The sequence below is a fragment of the Panthera leo genome, chromosome B1, assembly GCF_018350215.1.
Source record: "Panthera leo isolate Ple1 chromosome B1, P.leo_Ple1_pat1.1, whole genome shotgun sequence".
NCBI lineage: Eukaryota > Metazoa > Chordata > Mammalia > Carnivora > Felidae > Panthera > Panthera leo.
The window spans coordinates 117068810-117088605 of NC_056682.1; the positions used below are offsets into that span (position 1 = coordinate 117068810).

Here is a 19796-nt window from a genome sequence, read left to right on the forward strand (position 1 = left end):
CTTCTTTTGTTAATGGTCAGGTTAACCATCTGTGAAATGAGACGTGGACATTATATTTATGGCTTTTTATAGCAAATAATTGAAGATATAACCAAGGGGCTTTGAAAATATCAACTTAGTACTGATAAATAATGCTCTATTGCTACTACTACAGATGTGATCTGTTTGCATAGGTAAAAGCTTTTATAAGATAACTACGTGTGGATACCCCTCCTTAACTCAGACTTAATATGGCTACCCCTCCCTGATAAATCCTATTTCCAAACTTCTTATTTCAACAAATAGTACTGTCTTAGTTATCTAGGCTTAAAATGTTGACATCAATCTTAAATTTTTCTTCTTCTTCATTCTAATGTTTTGTCACCAATGTATTGATAATCATTTTGGAAGCATTCGCTACCATCATTTTTGCTAAATCTTCATTGCTATCATCCAGACTCAAGCTTTTATTACTTTACTCTTGGTTTATTGCATCTGTCTCCAAACTCATAGCTTCTCTGCTTCTAATTTGGCCTCCCTGCCACTGCTAGATTAACATGAATTTCACCATGTTACCTACCTGTCATGTAAAACTTTGCCATTTATTATAGAATAAAATCCAGACTTCTCCATCAAGCTGGGGTTGAGGGTGCAGTATCTCATTACCAAGTCCAAGAGCAAAACCTGGCCCTTGGGACTTCAGAGACAATTCTAGTACAAAACTGATACCATGATCGAATATAATCATCCAAAATTAACTCTTCATTTTTAACCTAAGTTTCATATAACATATCTACAATGCTTCATATTACATTTACCTGCCAACTGTTTAGCCTGGCTTGCGTTTTCAGTCTGTTTTGTACGAGATGAGGCTGACTTTTCCTTTTCGTTCTTATTTGTGCTGTTCTCCAGAGAGGAAAGCTTTTCAGCTGCAGCTTTCTTGGCTTCTAGTTTCCTCTGTCGGCATGTCTTGACAGGCTCTGCTAACATCCTGACTTTCCGCCGAAAAGAACTCAGCACCTGAATGGCACCACTTTGTTTTTTCTCCTCCTGAGCTTCTACACTCCCAAACTCATCCACATCAGAGACTTTGTAGAGAGGCAGAACATGGAGCTGCTCGTCCTCAGGTTTCCCTCCAATTTCTCGATTGTCTTCTCTAGTGAGGGTGCATACCTGGTAGGGAGATAACACAGTACTGCCTCAGTTTCAGTCTAAAAGAAACTGTGTGTGTGTGTGTGTGTGTGTGTGTGTGTGTGTGTGTGTGTCTGTCTGTCTGTCTGTCTCCCTCTTAGCATTTACATTTGTGGTGGTGGTCTACTGGGCCAGGTCAGTGACATGCATATTACCAAAAAACCACATCTGTCTGTTATTAAGGGTGATTGCATCAAAATGGTACAGGGAGATAGACAAGTTCATGTTGACTTTTTTTTTTTCCTTTCCTTTTGTGTTTGGGCGGGGAGGGGGGCGGTCTATCATGAACCTGTGGTGACTTTGTTCTTCACATACATTTCTTACTCTAAGGGAAGAAGCAACACTCCCACCAAACAGAAGCAATCTCCCACTTTTCACCCTTCAAAAATAGATGTGAAGCCTCTTCAAAAAGAGGCCGAAAGTTATACCAAATGATTTCCTCTGTTTTTGCTAATATCACATTCACCTAATCTCATACTTCGTACACAATGAAATTTTGCATCTATCCTCACACTTGACTTCAAACTCTCCTTCACTGTGCTTAAGACATTTTCACAAGAGACCAAAGAGAAATATAAATATGTGAAATGGAAGATTTGGTTGATATAGGTAATGTGTAACTTAACACTGCTTCTACCTTCTTGTCTCCTCTGTACTTGTTAAACCTAACTTACTGTTTCTCTTCTCTCTTATTTCTTTTGTAGGATATCACAGCATACAAGGGTCTATTCCAAGAAAGGGGGGAAAAACTACTTCTCTTGCTTTGATAATTTAATGATACTTTTCCTCTTTTGTTAGCCACAGTCATATTGGTTTTGATGAAAGATTATCTGTTGGTTTTAAAATACCAGATTTTAGTATTTAGTGTTTTTGACTAATGCAGAAAAAAATGTGAGCATTATTTAAAGTCCGAGGCAATATAAAATCACTAGAAGATACTCTTGAAAGGAATGTGATCATAACAGACTTACCTTGATAGAGAAGTTTAATATGAGGTGGCACTAAAATGAGTTTTCACTTCCTATACATCAAAGTCTTCCAAATCCATGTCTCTGATCACTTATTACCTTTTCCCACATGTTATTAGTTCTTACCTAGTGCTGCTTTCCTTTGCACCTGATGGAAACTGTGACCTATCAGAGGCAAATTCCTTTAGGCAAAGCCTTTTTCTCATCCCTGCCTACTCTTCATTCCCTTGCTAGAGTGAAACATGGTTATCTTTAGGATCTACCATAGCATTTTTTTTCCCTCCAGAATCTAGCCTAGCCTCCTAATAGTGAGCATGTGTTCAATACACAATTAGTGAAGGTTTTACATATTTTTTTTATTATTAAAAAAAAATTCTGACTTCTGTTTTAGACTATTAACCTGATACTTTTTCTGCTTTTCAACAAAAACTTCATATCAGGTTCTGTGAATTACTTCCACCATTGCTTACCACCTGAATTCTTCTTTACCCTAGACTATAATTTTAGTTTCTGTATTCTATTTTTTTTAATGTTTATTTATTTTTGAGAGAGAGAGAGAGAGAGAGAGAGAGAAAGGAGAGAGAGAGAGAGAGAGAGAAAGGAGAGAGGGAGAGAGAGAGAGAGAGAGAGAGAGAGAGAGAATCCCAAGCAGGCTCTTCTATGCTGTCAGCACAGAGACCGACATGGGGCTCCAACTCACGAACTGTGAGATCATGACTGAACCAAAATCAAGAGTCAGACATTTAACCAACTGAGCCCCCCAGGTGCCCCATGTATTCTATTTTTCATTTTAAGTCTCACTGGTCATCTTCCTCAACTACACATATATCCATGTTGATGACTCACTAGGTAGATTACTTTATAGTTTCTTCACTTGAATTTTTCATTCCTTATTTTCACCCTGGTTTATGCCTCAACATGCAAGGCCACACTGTGGACTCTGTCAGTATGGAACCCTGTTCTACCCTAAGACCATGTCCATTTTCTCCATTTAGCATAACCTCTGATTATACAGCCTGATCCAGTCCATCTACTGTAATATGTAGTAATAATGGGCTCTTTTGTACTTTGAATCTTCTATAGTGGTTGCTGTGCCATGGATGATGCATTTTTCATTTGTACTTCTTTCTGCGAGGTAGATTGGTGCCTTGGCTTGTATATGGCTTTTTCACTTTACTGATTATAACCTACCAGATGCCTGACATTGAATTTTGAAGGAACTTTTGGCAGCTAATGGTAGTTGGCAATGCAATCACTGGTTTAGTTCTGTACCAAGCGTTTCCATGATTTTCATGTGCTTATCAACTGTTTTCCACTCATGTGACAACCTGTTATAAGAGTACTAGATATGTCAAACGAGGGCACCTTTGCAACAGCAATTCATTCATGAAAACACTTGTGCAATGACATCTGCAGAGAACATACTACTCTAATCACAGGATAACTTCCAGCCTTCCACTCTTCAACAGGCTGTGCTAACTGTTCTGTGCCCCACTTACCAATGTGCTGCCATTCTGCATGTTGTGTAAGTCTCTATGGGCATGAGCACAGAAGTCCAAACATGCAGTGACCCCTGAGAATGGACGGCCTTCCTTCAGACCCAGTCGGCATTCTGGTGCTCTGTGTTCATATTCAATCTGAAAAACAGAAGCATGTGTATGAATGGGGAACTACTTAGGCATTTGAAATTCTTAGGCATACATTTGAGAAAAAAGTATAAGACCTGTGCACTGAGCAGATCAGAAAGATTTTTTAGTATTTAGGTTATTCAGAATTAAAAAAAAAAAAGTTGCATATATTATATCCAGAAATACAATGGAATGACACAAAACAGACCAAACGTTTTGACATGGTAAAGTTTTTATTTTACAGTGTTGAAGTATAACTGACATACATTAAACAGTATATATTTAAAGTGTACTATTTGATTAGTTTTGACATGAGTATATGTGAAACCATTGCCACAATCAAAATAACGTACCTATCCGTTACTCCCAAAAGTTTCTTCCTTCCGCTTTTAAATTCATGTCTCTTCCTTTGTTCCCAGGAAACTACTGATCTGCTTTCTGTAACTACAGATTAGTTTACATTTTCTAGAATTTTATATAAATGGGTCTGTTTTGAGTTAATTTTTATATATGGCATAAGATTAAGAGTCAAGGTTAGTTTTCTTCCATATGGCTATCCAACTGTTCAAACACTACTGCAAAGATAAATTATCCTTTGCCACTAAATTGTCTTTTTTTGAAAATCAACTGATTGTACATGCTGGACCTATTTCTGGACTTTCTATTCTTATTGTTTGGTATATAATAGTGTAGTGGGTATGTATGTGTATATATGCCAACATCACTGTCTTGATTACTAGTAAATATAGATTTTTAGTGAATCTTGAAATCAGGGATTATAACTCTCCAAATTCTGATCTTCTTTTTGAAAATTGTTTGACTATTCCAGATCCTTTGCATTTGTCTTTCTATATATTTACAAACACCCTGTCAATTCCTTCAAAACACTTGGTAACATTTTGATAGGTCATATACTAAGTCCATTGAATGACTTGGGGAAAACTGACATCTTAAAAATATTAGTCCTGTGATCCATAAACATAGTAGACCTTTCCATTTGGGGTCTTTTATAATTTCTCTCAGCAATGTATTATAGTTTTCAGTGCACAGGTCTTACATGTTTTGTCAAATGACAAATTCTTATGTCTAAGAATTTCATATTTTTGATGTTATTTAATTGCTATTGGTTTTGACTGCAATTTTTAGTTGTTTATTACTAGTATATAGAAATACAGTTGATTTATTTTTGCAACTTTGCTGAACAATTTGTTAGAAGTTTTTGGGTCTTTGGAACTTTCTATGTAGACAAGTGTCTACATTATAAGGACAATTTTATTTCTATTCAATCTGTACACTCCTTATTTCTTTTTCTTGCCTATTTCCCTAAAACTTCCAGTTAGATATTAAATAAAAGTGGTAAAAATGGATGTCCTTGTCTTGTTTCTAATCTTAGGGGTAAAGCTTTCAGTCTTTCACTATTAAATATGAAGTTAGCTTTAGGTTTTTCAATTATGCACCTTATGGGGCTGAGAAAGTTCCCTTCTATGGGTATTAAATATTGCTAAGTGCTTTTTCCTCTATCTATTGAGATAATCATATTTACCCCATTATGTTGGCTAATGTGGTGAATCACACTGATTAAAAAATTTTTAATGTTTACTTTTGAGAGAGACAGAGACAGAGCGGGGGAGGGGCAGAGAGAGAATGGGAGACACAGAATCTGAAGCAGGCTCCAGGCTCTGAGTTGTCAGCATGGGGTCTGATGCAGGGCTGGAACTCATAGACTGTGAGATCATGACCTGAGCTGAAGTCAGACACTTAACTGACTGAGCCACTTAGTCAATCAATCATGATTGATTTTTGAATGTTAAACAAAACGAAATAAACTCCATTTGGTCATGATATATCCTTTTTGCACACTGTTGTCTAATTGACTAAAATTTTGTGAAGAATTGTCATATCAATATTTTTTAAGAATATTGGACTATAGTCTTCTTTTTCTTTTACTGCCTTTGTCTAGTTCTAGTATCAGGATATTTCCAGCTTTGTAAAATGAGTTGGGAAGTTTATTCCTTTTCTATTTTCTAGAAGAGTTTCCACTGAATTGTTACTATTTCTTCCTTAAAATATTAGTCAGATTTGAAAGGGAAATTATCTGGGCCTGGAATTTTTGGAAAAGCTTTCAACTAAAAATTCAATATCTTTAATAAATATAGGATGACTTATGGTATTTATTTTTTTCTTTAGTCATCTTTGGTAATTTGTGTTTAAGTACTTTTCTCATTTCATCTAAGTTGTTGAATTTATTGGCATAAAATTTTAATAATATTATTCCTTTAATGTCTGTAGGATCTATAGTGATGTCTCATCTCTAATTCTTGATATTGGCCTTTTGTACCTTCTCTTTTTTTTCTTGATTGAATTGATGCAAAATACTAGCTTTTGGTGTCACTGATTTATGCTATTTTCTGTATTCCATTTCATTGATTTATGTTCTTTAGTTTTTCCTTCCTTCCATCTTTTAGGGCTCATATTGCTGTCCTTTTCCAAGTTTCTTAGAGAAGCCACCTAAATCATTAATTTGAGACTTTATATATATTTTCTGAAGTTTATTTTTATTTTACTTATTATTTTTTTAATGTTTATCTTTGAGAGAGAGACAGAGTGTAAGTGGGAGGGACAGAGAGAGAAGGAGACATAGGTTCTGAAGCAGGCTCTAGGTTCTGAGCTGTCAGCACAGAGCCCAACATGGGGCTTGAACTCATGAACCATGAGATCATGACCTGAGCCAATGTTGGATGCTTAACCAACTGAGCCATCCAGGTGTCCCAAAGTTTGTTTATTTTTGAGAGAGAGAGCACCCATGAGGAGAGGGCCAGAGAGAGAGAGGAAGAGAGACAAACCCAAGCAGGCTCTGTGCTGACAGAGGAGAGCCTAATGCCAGGCTCAATCTTGTGGAATGTGAGATATGACCTGAGCTGAAACCAAGGGTTGGATGCTTAACCAACTGAGCCCCCAGGTGCCCCTATATTTTTCTAATAAGTATTCAATGCTATAAATGTCTCTCTAAGCAAGGCTTTATAGCTTCATTCCACAAATTTCAAGGTCATGTCTTCATATTCTTTTTGTTTTTAAATGTTTATTTTGAGAGACAGAGTGCATGTGTGCACATGCATGACTGAAGGACGGGCAGAGAGAGACAATCTCAAGCAGGCTCATGGCTGTCAGTGCAGAGCCCAACATGGGACTTGATTTCATGAACCATGATATCATGACCTGAGCTGAAATCAAGAGTCAGATGCTTAACTGACTGAGTCACCCAGGCACCCCCAAGTCTTCATTTTTATTCAGTTTGAAATACTTTCTAATTTCCCTGTGAATTATTCTTTGGCTCCTAGGTTATTTAGGAATATGTTTCTCAGTTTCCAGATACTTAGAAATTTTGTGGAAATACCGGTACAGATTTTTCATTTAACTTCATTGTGGCCAGAGAACATATTTTGAGGCTTTATAATATATTGATACTTGCTTTATGACTCACTATACAGTCTATCATGATAAAACTTCCTGTACACTTGAAAATAATGTTAATTCTGTTGGGTGAGGAATTCTATACATGTCAATAAGGTCAAGTTGGTTAAAAGTGCTGTTTAAGTCTTCTGTCTCCTTAGTGATTTTGTATTTGTTCTAATAGTTATTGAGAGAGATGTACTGAAATCTCTGACTGTAATTGTAGATTCATTTCTTTTTATAGTTCTATCAGTTTTGTTTAATAAAATCTGAAGCTCTGTACATAGTTAGGATTATCATGTTTTCTTGATGAACTGCCCCCTTTTTTTATTATTAGATGATCTTCTTTATAGTTTATAATATTCTTTGCTATGAAATCTACTTTGTTATTAATATGATCATTCCAGCTTTCCTTAGATTGATATTAGCATATTTCTTGGTTCCTGGTTTTTTTCAATATTATAATTGTTCAATATCAATGTTATTATTTAGTATCACAAACTCTGCTTTTTTAATTGGGAATGTTAAAAGCCATTCACATTTAATATGATTTTTGATATGGTTGGGATTAAATATACCAATTTTCTATTTGCTTTATATTTGTCTTATCTTTAATTTGGTTCCATAATCCTTTTAAATACATTTTGGATTGATTCTATTTTTTTCCTTTTTACTGGTAGATTAGCTGGTAGATTTTTTTACTGCTAGATTTTTTTTTTTTAAATGGCTGCTTCCCTTAAGGTTTACGATATATTCTTTATCTTCTTACACTCTACATTCAAGAAATACTATACTACTCTACATATAACATAAGGCCCTTACAACAGTATACTTTCAATTCCCCAGCCTCTGTGTTACTTCTACATGTTATAAAGTTTAAGGCACATTGTTCATATATATTTTTAATAGCAAATCATCTTTAAATTTCTTTTGAAATAAGGAAAAAGTTTTTTTTATTTACATAGCTACTATTTATGATGTTTTTCTTTCCTTTTTGTCAATACAGACTTCTATCTGGTATCATTTTCTTTTACTGGCAGGCTTCCTTTAATATTTTTAAAGTGTTAGTCTGCTGATGGTAAATTATTTCAGCATTTGTATGTTTGAAAAAAATTTTGTTTTGCCTTTACTTTTTTTTTTTTAATGTTTATTTTTCAGAGAGAGAGATAGAATGAGAGAGGGGGAGGGGCAGAGAAAGAGAAAGAGAGAGAACAGAATCCGAAGCAGGCTCCAGGCTCTGAGCTGTCAGCACTGAGCCCAACACTGGGCTTGAACTCAAGAACCGTGATATCATGACCTGAGCCAAAGTTGGACGTTTAACCGACTGAGCCATCTAGGCACTCCCTTGCCTTTACTTTTGAAGTTTTTCCTGGGTATAGATTTCTGGGTTGACAAGAGTGTTTTTTTCTTACATTTTTCTCTGATGTGAAGCTTAACTTCAACAATAAGACTTTATAAAATCAAGGAACAAAGCAAAGGAAGAGCATTTAGATATGAGAAATAAGTACAATATATCCAGTTGGGGAAGAGACAAAAATCAAATGGTAGGCTTTGATAGCATCCATAACCTCAAAAGGTCTTCCCATGTGCTGTGGGAAAGACCACATGGCTGTTTTTTTTTGATCTTTAAACAATATTAAGACATACGGATGAATATTACCCAATAGTACATACTAGGCAATATAAAAAATACCTTATCTATCTTTAACCATGATTGATTTAATTTATATATACAACTATTTTTTATGTATGAATGTATGTATATATTTAAATTTTATTTTGTGGTAAGAATACATAACATGAGATCTACCTTTTCAACAAAATTTTAAGTGTCCATTATTGTTGGCAATAGGTGCACATTGCAAAGCAGATCTCTAGAGCTCATTCATCTTGCTTAACTGAAACTTTCTGCCCATTTATTAGTACATCTACACATGTATCGATATATAAATACTGAAACACATCTAAAGAATTATATGTAATCTTCTTGTTATAACTAAAATTTGGGGTACCTTCATATTTTGGATACTCTAAGTTCAGGAAATGCATAAAATGCTCCAAACATAATATAGTAGGGTGGAATATAAATGCTTAGAAAATCAGGTGTGTATGACACCATCTATAGTAAGAATCAAAGGAGTAAAAAGAACACCAATGCTTTGTTATTCTGTCCCCTTTTCCAGCTAAAGCCATTAGGTTAATAGCACCTATAAAAATTTTTATTCAACAGAAAATGGCCAAACTTGAAATCTAGCAACATAGACTCAATTCATTTTCTTTTTATAGCTTGATTTATTGTGTTTCTCACTTGGAATTATTTTATAACAGTACTAAAACATTCCATATACTTTTCTGTGATACTTACCAAAGTAGATAAGGTTGTAAAATAACAGTATTAATCCTACTACTATTAACAGCATTAAAAATAATCTTCATACACATCATATATATTTCTAAAAGCCTGAGTTGTGACATAAAACAAGTTTATAAACAGATCGTTATTAAATTTGCTTCCTTTGCTCACACTTAAAAAAAGAAAGAGCTGAGATTTGGGGAAAGTATTAAAGTCCACAATAGAAACAAGAGTAGCTAAATCATTAAATGAGTATTGGTCTCCCCTGTGTGTCTCTGCTATATAAATTAATCCCATTAGTCTTTAATGTTATTAAATGACAACATTTGCCAAATGTACCGCTCTTCATACTTCCTTGTACCCCCTGCCACTGTGTACTCTGCTCTGGATACCTGCATCACCTCCAGCTTTCCTCCATTTATCAGTCTCTCTTTCCCTTAAATCTTTAACCTCCCTTACTCTATTGTGCCTACTCCCAGCATTTACTTCACTGCTTTCTCATCCTCCACTCCTAAAATGTCAGTGTACGCCAGAATCCCATCAGAATCCCTTCTCTTTATAATCTCCACTCTGAAAACATGCATTCACTCCTTGTGAATTCGACTACTTCTTGCATTTTGGTGACTCCCAAATCTACATAATTAGCCTGGATTTTTCTCAGGATTTTCCATCTAATTATACTAAAGGATGTCAAACATAGTATGCCCAAAATGAAATTTATCATTTCACCCATTTGTCCCCAAACCTACTTTTCCTCACTGATTCCAAATACTAGTTAATAGAACAACCTGTCCAAGCCAGAAATTTGGTGGCTCCTCAAATTGTCTCTTCTGCTCATCCTCAAATCCAGTTGGTAAGTTCTACAAGTTCTACCTCAAATTTCACATACTTATTTCCTTTATTCTTTCACTACTGCCATTTCTTTAATGTAGGACTTTAACATCTCTTGTCCAGTGACTGCACTAGCTTACTCCTCCAATTTAATCTTACACTAACCTAAGTTGTATTTCACTTAATTTGGCTTGTTCAGTGACCATTTTAAATTAAATCACTTTACACTCTCCTGTCCCCAACACACACTTAAAACGCCCCAATGGTAGCCTTCTTACATACAGGATAAAGTTCAAAGTTCAAAGATCTTTATACGGTCTCCAAGGCCATTTGTGACCTTACATCTCTACTTTCAGGGAGAACTTTTTTGTTCCTTCAGAAATGAGCATACCTCTATCCCAGCTATTAATGTATTATTCTGTAATTGTTATTTTACATATCTCTGCCTTAAAGGAGTTCCTTAAAGGAAGGAATTCCTTAAAGACAAAAACCTACAATACTCATCTTTACATCCACAGTGACTAAATACAGCATCTAGTTTATAACAGGTTTCCATTTGATGCTTCTGTTGTTGATGTCACAATGACAGGAAAGACTTTACAGTTTTTTTTTCCTCCTTCATGAGCATTTCTGAACAAATGACCTAGCTTTCCAAACTGGTATAGCCTAGACCACACTCATAAAATAGGAAACAAGTGTTTCAGCTTGGTTCATGGAGCCAAGGCCAAATAAAATGAAGATAATCTAGCAAAATCAGACATATCTGGACACATGTATGTACACTTACAAAGTAGTACACTCATAATATGTATAGACCTTCTGTGAAAAGTTAATAGGTGGTTAGAACCTATGGTTTGAGTCACATAATTTTAATTAATCACCAAAGTCTACTTACAGAAGAGATACGAGACAAGATTAGTGGATACAACAGCTTGTTAGATTCACAATCTTTACACATTAAAAGACCAACAATAAGCTCTTTTTGATGATATTTCTTTGAAAGTATGTAGGTCATCAATAATAAACTGTTCTAATCATTGTCCATAATTATTTATAAACTTACCTGATTATTATATGCATCAGGTGCAAGTTTCTTGTATGTTGGTGCCATAAGAGTAGACAGGTTTTGTAAATGAGACTCCAGTTTCTCTTCCTGTTTAAAATGAATATTCTACATATTAAATTCTAAATCCTTTTTATATGTGAGAGAGGCTATCAGTAAAAAATTTCCCCCTATATCTTAGATCCAAATGACAATATATAGTATCTTTCTTATTAAATAACTAAGGTTTCCTAACATGACTATGTCTTTTTTTACATATTTAAATTCAAGTTAGTTAACTTACAGTGTAGTATTGGTTTCAGGAGTAGAACCCAGTGATTCGTCACTTACATACAATACCCAGTGCTCATCCCAACAAGTGCCCTCCCTAATGCCCATCAGCCCTCCCCCCACCAACCTCCCCTCCGGCAATCCTGTTTGTTCTCTGTCTTTAAGTGTCTCTTATGGTTTGCCTCCCTCACTGTTTTAATCTTATTTTTCCTTCCCTTCCCTTATGTTCATCTGTTTTGTTTCTTAAATTCCACAAAATTTCCAAGCAAAAAGTATACACCATATATCATCTATTTTTGCATGCGTTTCCAAGCAAAAAGTATAAACCATCTAATTTTGTATGTGTTATTAGAATATCTAGCTCTTTGGTAATTTTATGATGTTAATTTTATACTTTGTATGTAGATACTCAGCATTTTATAAATATAAGTCTATGCCAGTAATAGGATAGGAGTACGAAGCCATAGAGTCTTAAAGAGGTCACATTCTCTACTCCTCCAATTAGCTGCCAAGGAAGATAAACCATTGGAAAGATTTGTTTGGCTCTCTTTATATTTTTAAGTGCTTATATTAAAAAGTTCAAAATTTGAAAAGATCTTTCCATTGAACAAAAAATTACTAGATGCTTCAAATACGGATAAAACTCTCAGAAGTAGATTGTGGTATATTTGAAGAACTTTGTAAAGTTTACTTGAAAGGAGGAATGTTCAGTTGCTCCTCCTCCCTACAAAGAACAGATTTTCCAGGTAATATGCTTATAAAATGAGAGGCGATGATACTCAGTTATTCCATTCATCCTTAGAGGTTCTCATTTCATAGTGATTATTTCTCTAAGAATGTTGATGTAACTACCTGGCAGAGATATACTAATTTGTATTTTAGAAGGTGAGGAGGTTTCTAAGCCAGGCTCTCCTACCGCCCTGAGGGAGGATGTGCCTATCCATCTCCAGGATTTGCTTTATATTAAATCTGGTGAAAGTGATAAACTTTTATAAAATATAAGTAAAAAAAAAAGCTCTCCAGTGTGGGAAATTAAAGTGGCTGATGACATGTAGCCCATTTAATAAAGTTTATTAAAAATATAATCCTGTGGGGGTGCTTGGGTGGCTTAGTCAATTAAGCTTTCGACTTCAGCTCAGGTCATGACTTCACAGTGTGAGTTTGAGCCCCACATCTGGCTCCTTGCTGGCAGTGCAGAGCCTGCATGGCATTCTCTCTCTCTCTCCCTCCCCCACTTGTGCGCACACTCTCCCTCAAAATAAATAAACTTTATATATACATACACACACACACACACGTTTATATATATAATATATATAAAATCCTGTGAAGAAAATTACATCATGATTTCAAGAGTTTTTGCACTTTATTAAATTTCCACTTACTATTATAGTCACAAATAATAAAGCGACAAAGTTTTCATTTAGAGGGACATATCAATACTATAGTATGCATAGTATAACTATATATTTCAATTGCATTTAATCTTTGTAAGATAATTGTAAGGTTCAGAGAGTCAGTAAAAATTTGGTCATATCTAAATGTAAACATACTGAAGTTTTTGGATTATTCAATGAGCAAACTCTAGAAGCTACCCAAAAGTTGTTATATTTGAGACCCATGTGTAAGTTATACTTGAGAAATATATAAATTCTTTAAAAAAAATTTTTTTAATGTTTGTTTATTTTTGAGAGAGAGACACAGAATGTAAGCAGGGGAGGGGCAGAGAGAGGGAGACACAGAATCCGAAACAGGCTCCAGGCTCCGAGCTGTCAGCACAGAGCACAATGCGGCGTTTGAAGTCATGAACCGTGAGATCATGACCTGAACTGAAGTCGGATGCTTAACTGACTGAGCCATCTAGGTACCCCAAGAGAAATATATAATTTCAATTACATTTATATTAAAATCTAAATATTTTTTAGTTTCTTGAGTGCATTCATTATAACTTTAAGCTATCAAATCTCAGGGTATGAAAATGTGATTAGAAATGGTCTTTACTGAACGTGGCAGTGATGAATATGACTTTTTAAATTCAGGTTTGAAAGATGAAAGTTGTAACAATGAAATGTTAACATTTAGTTTTAATACCAAAGTGACAGTTATTTAAAACTCTAGAATTAACATGAAAGATAAGTATAGAAGACCATAGGTATTAAGAGTTTATTTTGCTCAAATTTTACTACTTTGGTATCACATGGTTGTTATTATGCTAACTTTATCAAATATTATAATGTGTATCTACAATTTAGCGTAAATTTTGATTTACCTCAGAGGTGAAATTCTCTATGTTAATGAGAGTTTAACTGAGTATGTCATACTGTTCACTTCATCTGTACTCATCAATTCTCCATGAAAAATACAGATTATATATCAGGAAGTACACAAACCTCTTTTGGGTCATCCCCAAGCAGCTTAAATTTTCTTGGGATCTTGCTTCTGGCAAACTTACATCCATTGTAGTACATACTCCACGAACAACCAAAAGAAAATGAGGCACCACAGGTCTCGGGGTCCAGCCCTTGACAGGCACAGGTTCTCCTGAGGGATCAAAGGACCAAGTTCATAGCTATCAATAACATTTATGTAGGCTACCAATCTTGTATTTTGGATGTCTGCATGCAAAAATGAATAAAAATTAGTTTTAAAAGAAGTTTAACTCTATTAATTAAGCCTGCCATAACCACATCAGAAAATAACTATTTTAATTGATTTTGAAACACAATTTAAATGACTCTTTATTTTAACATATCACACAGAAAATTACACATAATTTTACAGCTTGCAAATGCTCACAAATAAAACATACTCAAGTAAGTAGCACTCAAAGTAAGAAACAAACATATACTGGCACTCCACAATCTCCTAATATGCCCAGTAAGCTGTAATAATAATTTCTATCAGAAGAGATTAGTTGTGCCAATTTCATTCTGTATACAGTGTACTGTATATATATATGGGGATGTATATGTATGTGCAGTTTTGCATATTTTTATACTATAGTATGTATATGTATATATATGTATGTATATATACACACACACATTTTTGCTTACTCATATATATACTATATAGCATATTTTTGTTTTTATTTATACAGAATACCATGTTTATTTTTATTTATAAATGTAGTATAAAAATGGGTAAAACTCTATACACAGGTACACACATACACACAATTAGATAGTATAAGCTTATTTGTGTCTTGTTATTTTTGTTCAACATTATGTTTGGGATATCCATATCATTGCATATAGTTGTACTTTTTCATGTGTTTATTCATTGAGTGCAATTTTCCATTGTATAAATATTTCACAAATTAACCATTGTACCATTAATAGGCACTTGAATACTTTCCAGTTTTTGGCTAAAATACAGTATTATGACTTTAGAGCCTAAGCCAGATATATCCTAAGAAACATAAGCAGACAAATTCAGCAAAGAAACCAAAAACAAAAAACCAAAGAAATAAAAAATGATGAAACAACCTACTATGAAAACTAGTATTCTATTATGATTATTGTTATTAGTATTTATTATTCAATTATTTTTTCCAGATTTTTTGAGGTATAATTGACAAATAGTTAAGATATTGAAAGTGTACAAAGTGATTTGATGTATGTGTGCATTGTGAAAGGATTTGCCCACTGAGTAGTTAATATATCTATTACCTCACATATTTAACTCCCCTTTTTTTGGTAAAGAACATTTAAGTTATATTCTTTTAGCAAATTCCAATTATACAATACAGTATTATCAACTATAGTCCCCATACTACACATTAGATCCTTAGACCTGATTCATTTTATAACTGAAAGACTGTACCCTTTTATCAACCTTTCCCTATTTCCCCTGTCCCCACAACCACTTTTCTACTCTGTTTCAGAGTTCTACTTTTTGGTTTGTTTCTTTTTGATTCCACACAGAAGTAACATCATGTAGTATTTGTCTTTCTCTGCTTCGCTTAGTTCACTTAGTATAATGTCTTCCAGATTTATCCATCTTGTTACAAATCACAAGATTCCCTCCTTTTTTAAGACTGAATAATACCTTTCTCTTTCCCTCCCCTCCCCTCTCCTCTCCCCTCCCCCTCCTTCCCTCCTTTCCTGCCCCTCTCCTTCCCTTCCTTTCTTTCCCCTCTCCCTCTTTCTCCATACCAGATCATCTTTATCCACTCACCCATTGGTGGACTCTTAGGTTGTCTCTACATATTTTTTAGTGCAGATAATGCTGCAATGAACACTGAAGTGCATAATCTCTTTGAGATAATGATTTCATTTCCTTTGGATATATACTCAGAAGGGGGGTTGCTGGGTCATAATAGAAGTGGTAGTTCTATTGTTAATTTTTTGAAGAATCTCCATACTGTTTTCCATAGTGTACCAGTTTATGCTCTCATTAACAGTATACAAGGATTCCTTTTCTCCACATTCTTGCTAGCATTCTTATCTTTTTGGTAATAAACATCCCAACAGGTGTCAGTTGATATCTCATAGTTTTTATTTGTATCTCCCCAATGATTAGTGATGTTGAGCACATTTTCATGTACCTGTTTGCCATTTGTACGCATTCTCGGTAAAAATGTCTATTCAGGTCCTTTGCCCAATTTAATTGGTTTGCTTTTTTGCTATTGAGTTGTATAGGTTCTTTGCATACTTGGATATTAATCTCTTTCTGGGTGTCTGGTTTGAAAACATTTTCTCCCATTCCATAAACTGCTTCTTCATTTTGTTGATGGTTTCCTCTACTGTTCAGCTTTTTGGTTTGCTGTAGTCACTCTTACTTTGCTTTTGTTGCCTTTGCTGTTGTTGTTAAATGCAAAAAACCACTGTCAAGATCAATTCCAAGAAGTTTACCCCTATGTTTTTTTTTTTTTCCCCTGGGAGTTTTACAGTTTCAGGTCTTCTGTTCAAAACTTTAATCCATTTTGAGTTGATTTTTGTGTACAGTGTAGGAGAGGTCCAGTTTAATTCTTCTGTGTGTGATATCCACTTTCCCCAATAGCACTTATTGAAGAATGATCCTTCTCCCATTGTATAGTCTTGGTTTCATTAAAAAAATTAATTGACCATATTTTCATACATGTATTTGTTGGCTTTGAATTCGGTTCCATTGATTAAAGTGTTTGTTTTGATGCCAGTACCATACTGTTTAATTAATATAGCTCTGCAATATAGTTTGAAATCAGAAAGTATAATGGCTCCAGCTTTGCTTTTCATTCTCAAGACTGCTTTGACCATTTGGGGTCATTTGTGATTCCCTATAAATTTAGGATTCGTTTTTCAATTACCATGAAAAATGCCATTGGAATTTTGATAGAGAATGCATTGATTCCACAGATTGTTTTGGGTACTATGGGCATTTTAACAATATTGATTCTTCCAATCCATGAACATAGGCTATCCTTCCATTTATTTGTCTTTTTTGATTTCTTTCATCAATCTTTTGGGGTTTCGGTACACAGATTTTTCATCTCCTTGCTTAAATTTATTGCTAGGTGTTTTATTCTTTTTCATGCTTGTGTAAATGTGATTGTTTCCTTAATTTCTCTTTCTGTTAGTTCGTTGTTAGTATATAGAAACACAACTGATTTTTGTATATTGATGTATGCTACAACTTTACTGAATTTGTTTATTAGTTCTAACAGTTTTTTTGATGAGGTCTTTAGAATTTTCTATCTGTAATATCATGTCCTCTACATATAGTGATACTTTTACTTCATCCTTTATTTGGATGCCTTTTATTTTCTTGCCAGATTGTTCTGGCTAGTATTTCGAATAATTTATTGAATGAAAGTGGTGACAGTAGGCATTTTTTTGTCTTATTCCTGATCTTAGAGTAAAGCCTTTCAGCTTTTCATCACTGAGTATAATGTTAACTGTGGTTTCCTCATATGTGGTCTTTATTATGTTGAGGTACTTTCCTTCTATACTCAGTTTTTATTATGAAAGGATGTTGAACTTTGTCAAACATGTTTTCTGTGCTTCTTGAGATGGTTATACAATTTTTATCCTTAATTTTGTTAATGTGGAATTGATTGGGTATGTTGAACCATTCTTGCATTTCTGGAGTAAATCCCACTTGATTACGGTATATGATCCTTTTAATGTACTATTGGACTTGGTTTGCTAATATTCTGTTGAGAGTTTTTGCATTTAACTTTTCATCAGGGATACTGGCAGATCATTTTCTGTTTTTGTAGTGTCCTTGTCTGGTTTTGGTATCAGTGTAATGTTGGCCTTGTAAAGTGAGTTTGTAAATAATTCCTTTTCTTCAACTTTCTGAAAGAGTTTGAGGACTGTGAATTCATCTTCAAATGTTTGGTAGAATTCACCATTGAGGCCATCTGATCCTGGACTTTTCTTTGTTGTGAGGTTTCTGATTACTGGCTCAATATCCTTACTAGTAATTGGTCTGTTCAGATTTTCTTTTTCTTCATGATTCAGTTTTGGTAAGTTGTATGTGTTTAGGAAGTTAGCAATTTCCTCTAGGTTGTCCAACCTGTGGGTGTACAATTGTTCATAGTGTTCAGTTATAATCTTTTGTATTTGTGTGGTATCACCTGAAATGTCTTCTCTTTCATTTATAATTGTATTTCTTTGAGTCCTCCTTTTTCTTCGTAAGTGTAAAGGTTTATTATTTTGTTTATATTTTCAAAAAAGTAGCTCTTAGTTTCATTCATCTTTTCCATTGTCTTTTTAGTCTCTACTTCATTTATTTCCACTCTGACGCTTATTATTTCCTTCCTTCTGCTAACTTTGGGCTTAGTTTGTTCTTCTTTATTAGTTTCCTTGAAGTGTAAAGTTAGGTCGTAACTTTACCTTAAAGACCTTAAAGAAGGTCGTAACCTTCAAAACAACTCACATTTATAGTAAAAATCAGCAGCCTGGCAACCACTGGAAGGGGCAGAATTAGGTTAGCTATTCTCTAGTGCCCCATTGTCAGAAAAGTGTCATTATTTTACCTATTTGGTAGTTCTCTACAAGACACTAATAGCAAGGCTGTCTTCATTTTACCTTAGAGTTCACCTAGTATGTGCAGCCTTTTCCCCAGCAGGTGTTTGTAACTGTTAACCACTGTGACTGCCTGAGGTGGTGGATAACAGTTGGCATTTAAAAAAAAAAAAAAAAGGCTAATTCAAAAGCTTAAAGTTAAAATATTGGAAAGAAGATATCCATAGGAGGCTTTCAAAAGCCAACATGTTCCTGGTAAGCCAGAAAGCCATATGCATATTGTATGTTCACTCACAAAAGACATAAACTCTAAACTGACTAAACTTGAAGCTCTGCACAAGCAGGGAATAAAGGGGTAAGGCAGAGTTGTAAATTGCCTGGCTGACTGTTGAAGGCATGCTCCAAAACACATACAGAACTCCCGTGGTAAAGACTGGAAGACTTACTGGTTTTAGGTAACTAAGGATCTCTGTCTAATCATTAGGTGACCACTAAGCTAACCAAGCAGAGATTTCCACAGCTGCTCATGAGGAAATAATATAGATTTTACTGAAATAGTTCAGAAAAGTCACTAAACTAACAACAATAACAAAGCCTGGGTAGGGCAGAGAATCTAATTTCCTAAATTACCACATTATATTATTCGAAACGTCCAGTTTGTAACAATTATAAAACATACAAAGAAACAAAGTGTGGTCAATACAGAGGAAGAAAGCAGTTAATAGAAATTGTCAATGAGGAAGTTCAGATGTAAGACTACTAAACAAAGACTTTGAGTTATTTTAAGTATGTTCAAAAAAACTGAAGGAAACCATGCTTAACAAATTAAAAGTAGGGGTGCCTGGGTGGTTCAGGTCGTTAAGTGTCTGACTCTTGATTTAGGCTTGGATCATGATCTCATGGTTTGTTGGTTGGAATCCTGAACCTCACCCCTCTCTCTGACCATCCCCCACTCTTTCTCTCTCTGCCCCCCTCTTTCAAATAAATAAACTTTAAAAAAGTAACTAAAAGTAGGAAAACAATGTTTTATCAAGTAGATGAGATAAAACGAAATAGAAACTATAATAATAAAATGGGAATTCTGGAATTGGAAAGTAAAATAACTTAAAG

At 34.5% G+C, this 19796-nt stretch overlaps 1 protein-coding gene across 1 annotated transcript in view; it reads right to left on the reverse strand.

Annotated features, from left to right (window-relative positions):
- TET2 (tet methylcytosine dioxygenase 2) overlaps nt 1–19796 on the reverse strand; it is a 134575-nt gene that overhangs the window by 5764 nt on the left and 109015 nt on the right. The window contains exons 7-10 of the mRNA XM_042935779.1: nt 14124–14274; nt 11464–11553; nt 3638–3775; nt 798–1152 (exon numbers count right to left, since the gene is read on the reverse strand). Coding sequence (XP_042791713.1) covers nt 798–1152; nt 3638–3775; nt 11464–11553; nt 14124–14274 — 734 coding nt within the window. The remainder of the gene's footprint in view (nt 1–797; nt 1153–3637; nt 3776–11463; nt 11554–14123; nt 14275–19796) is intronic.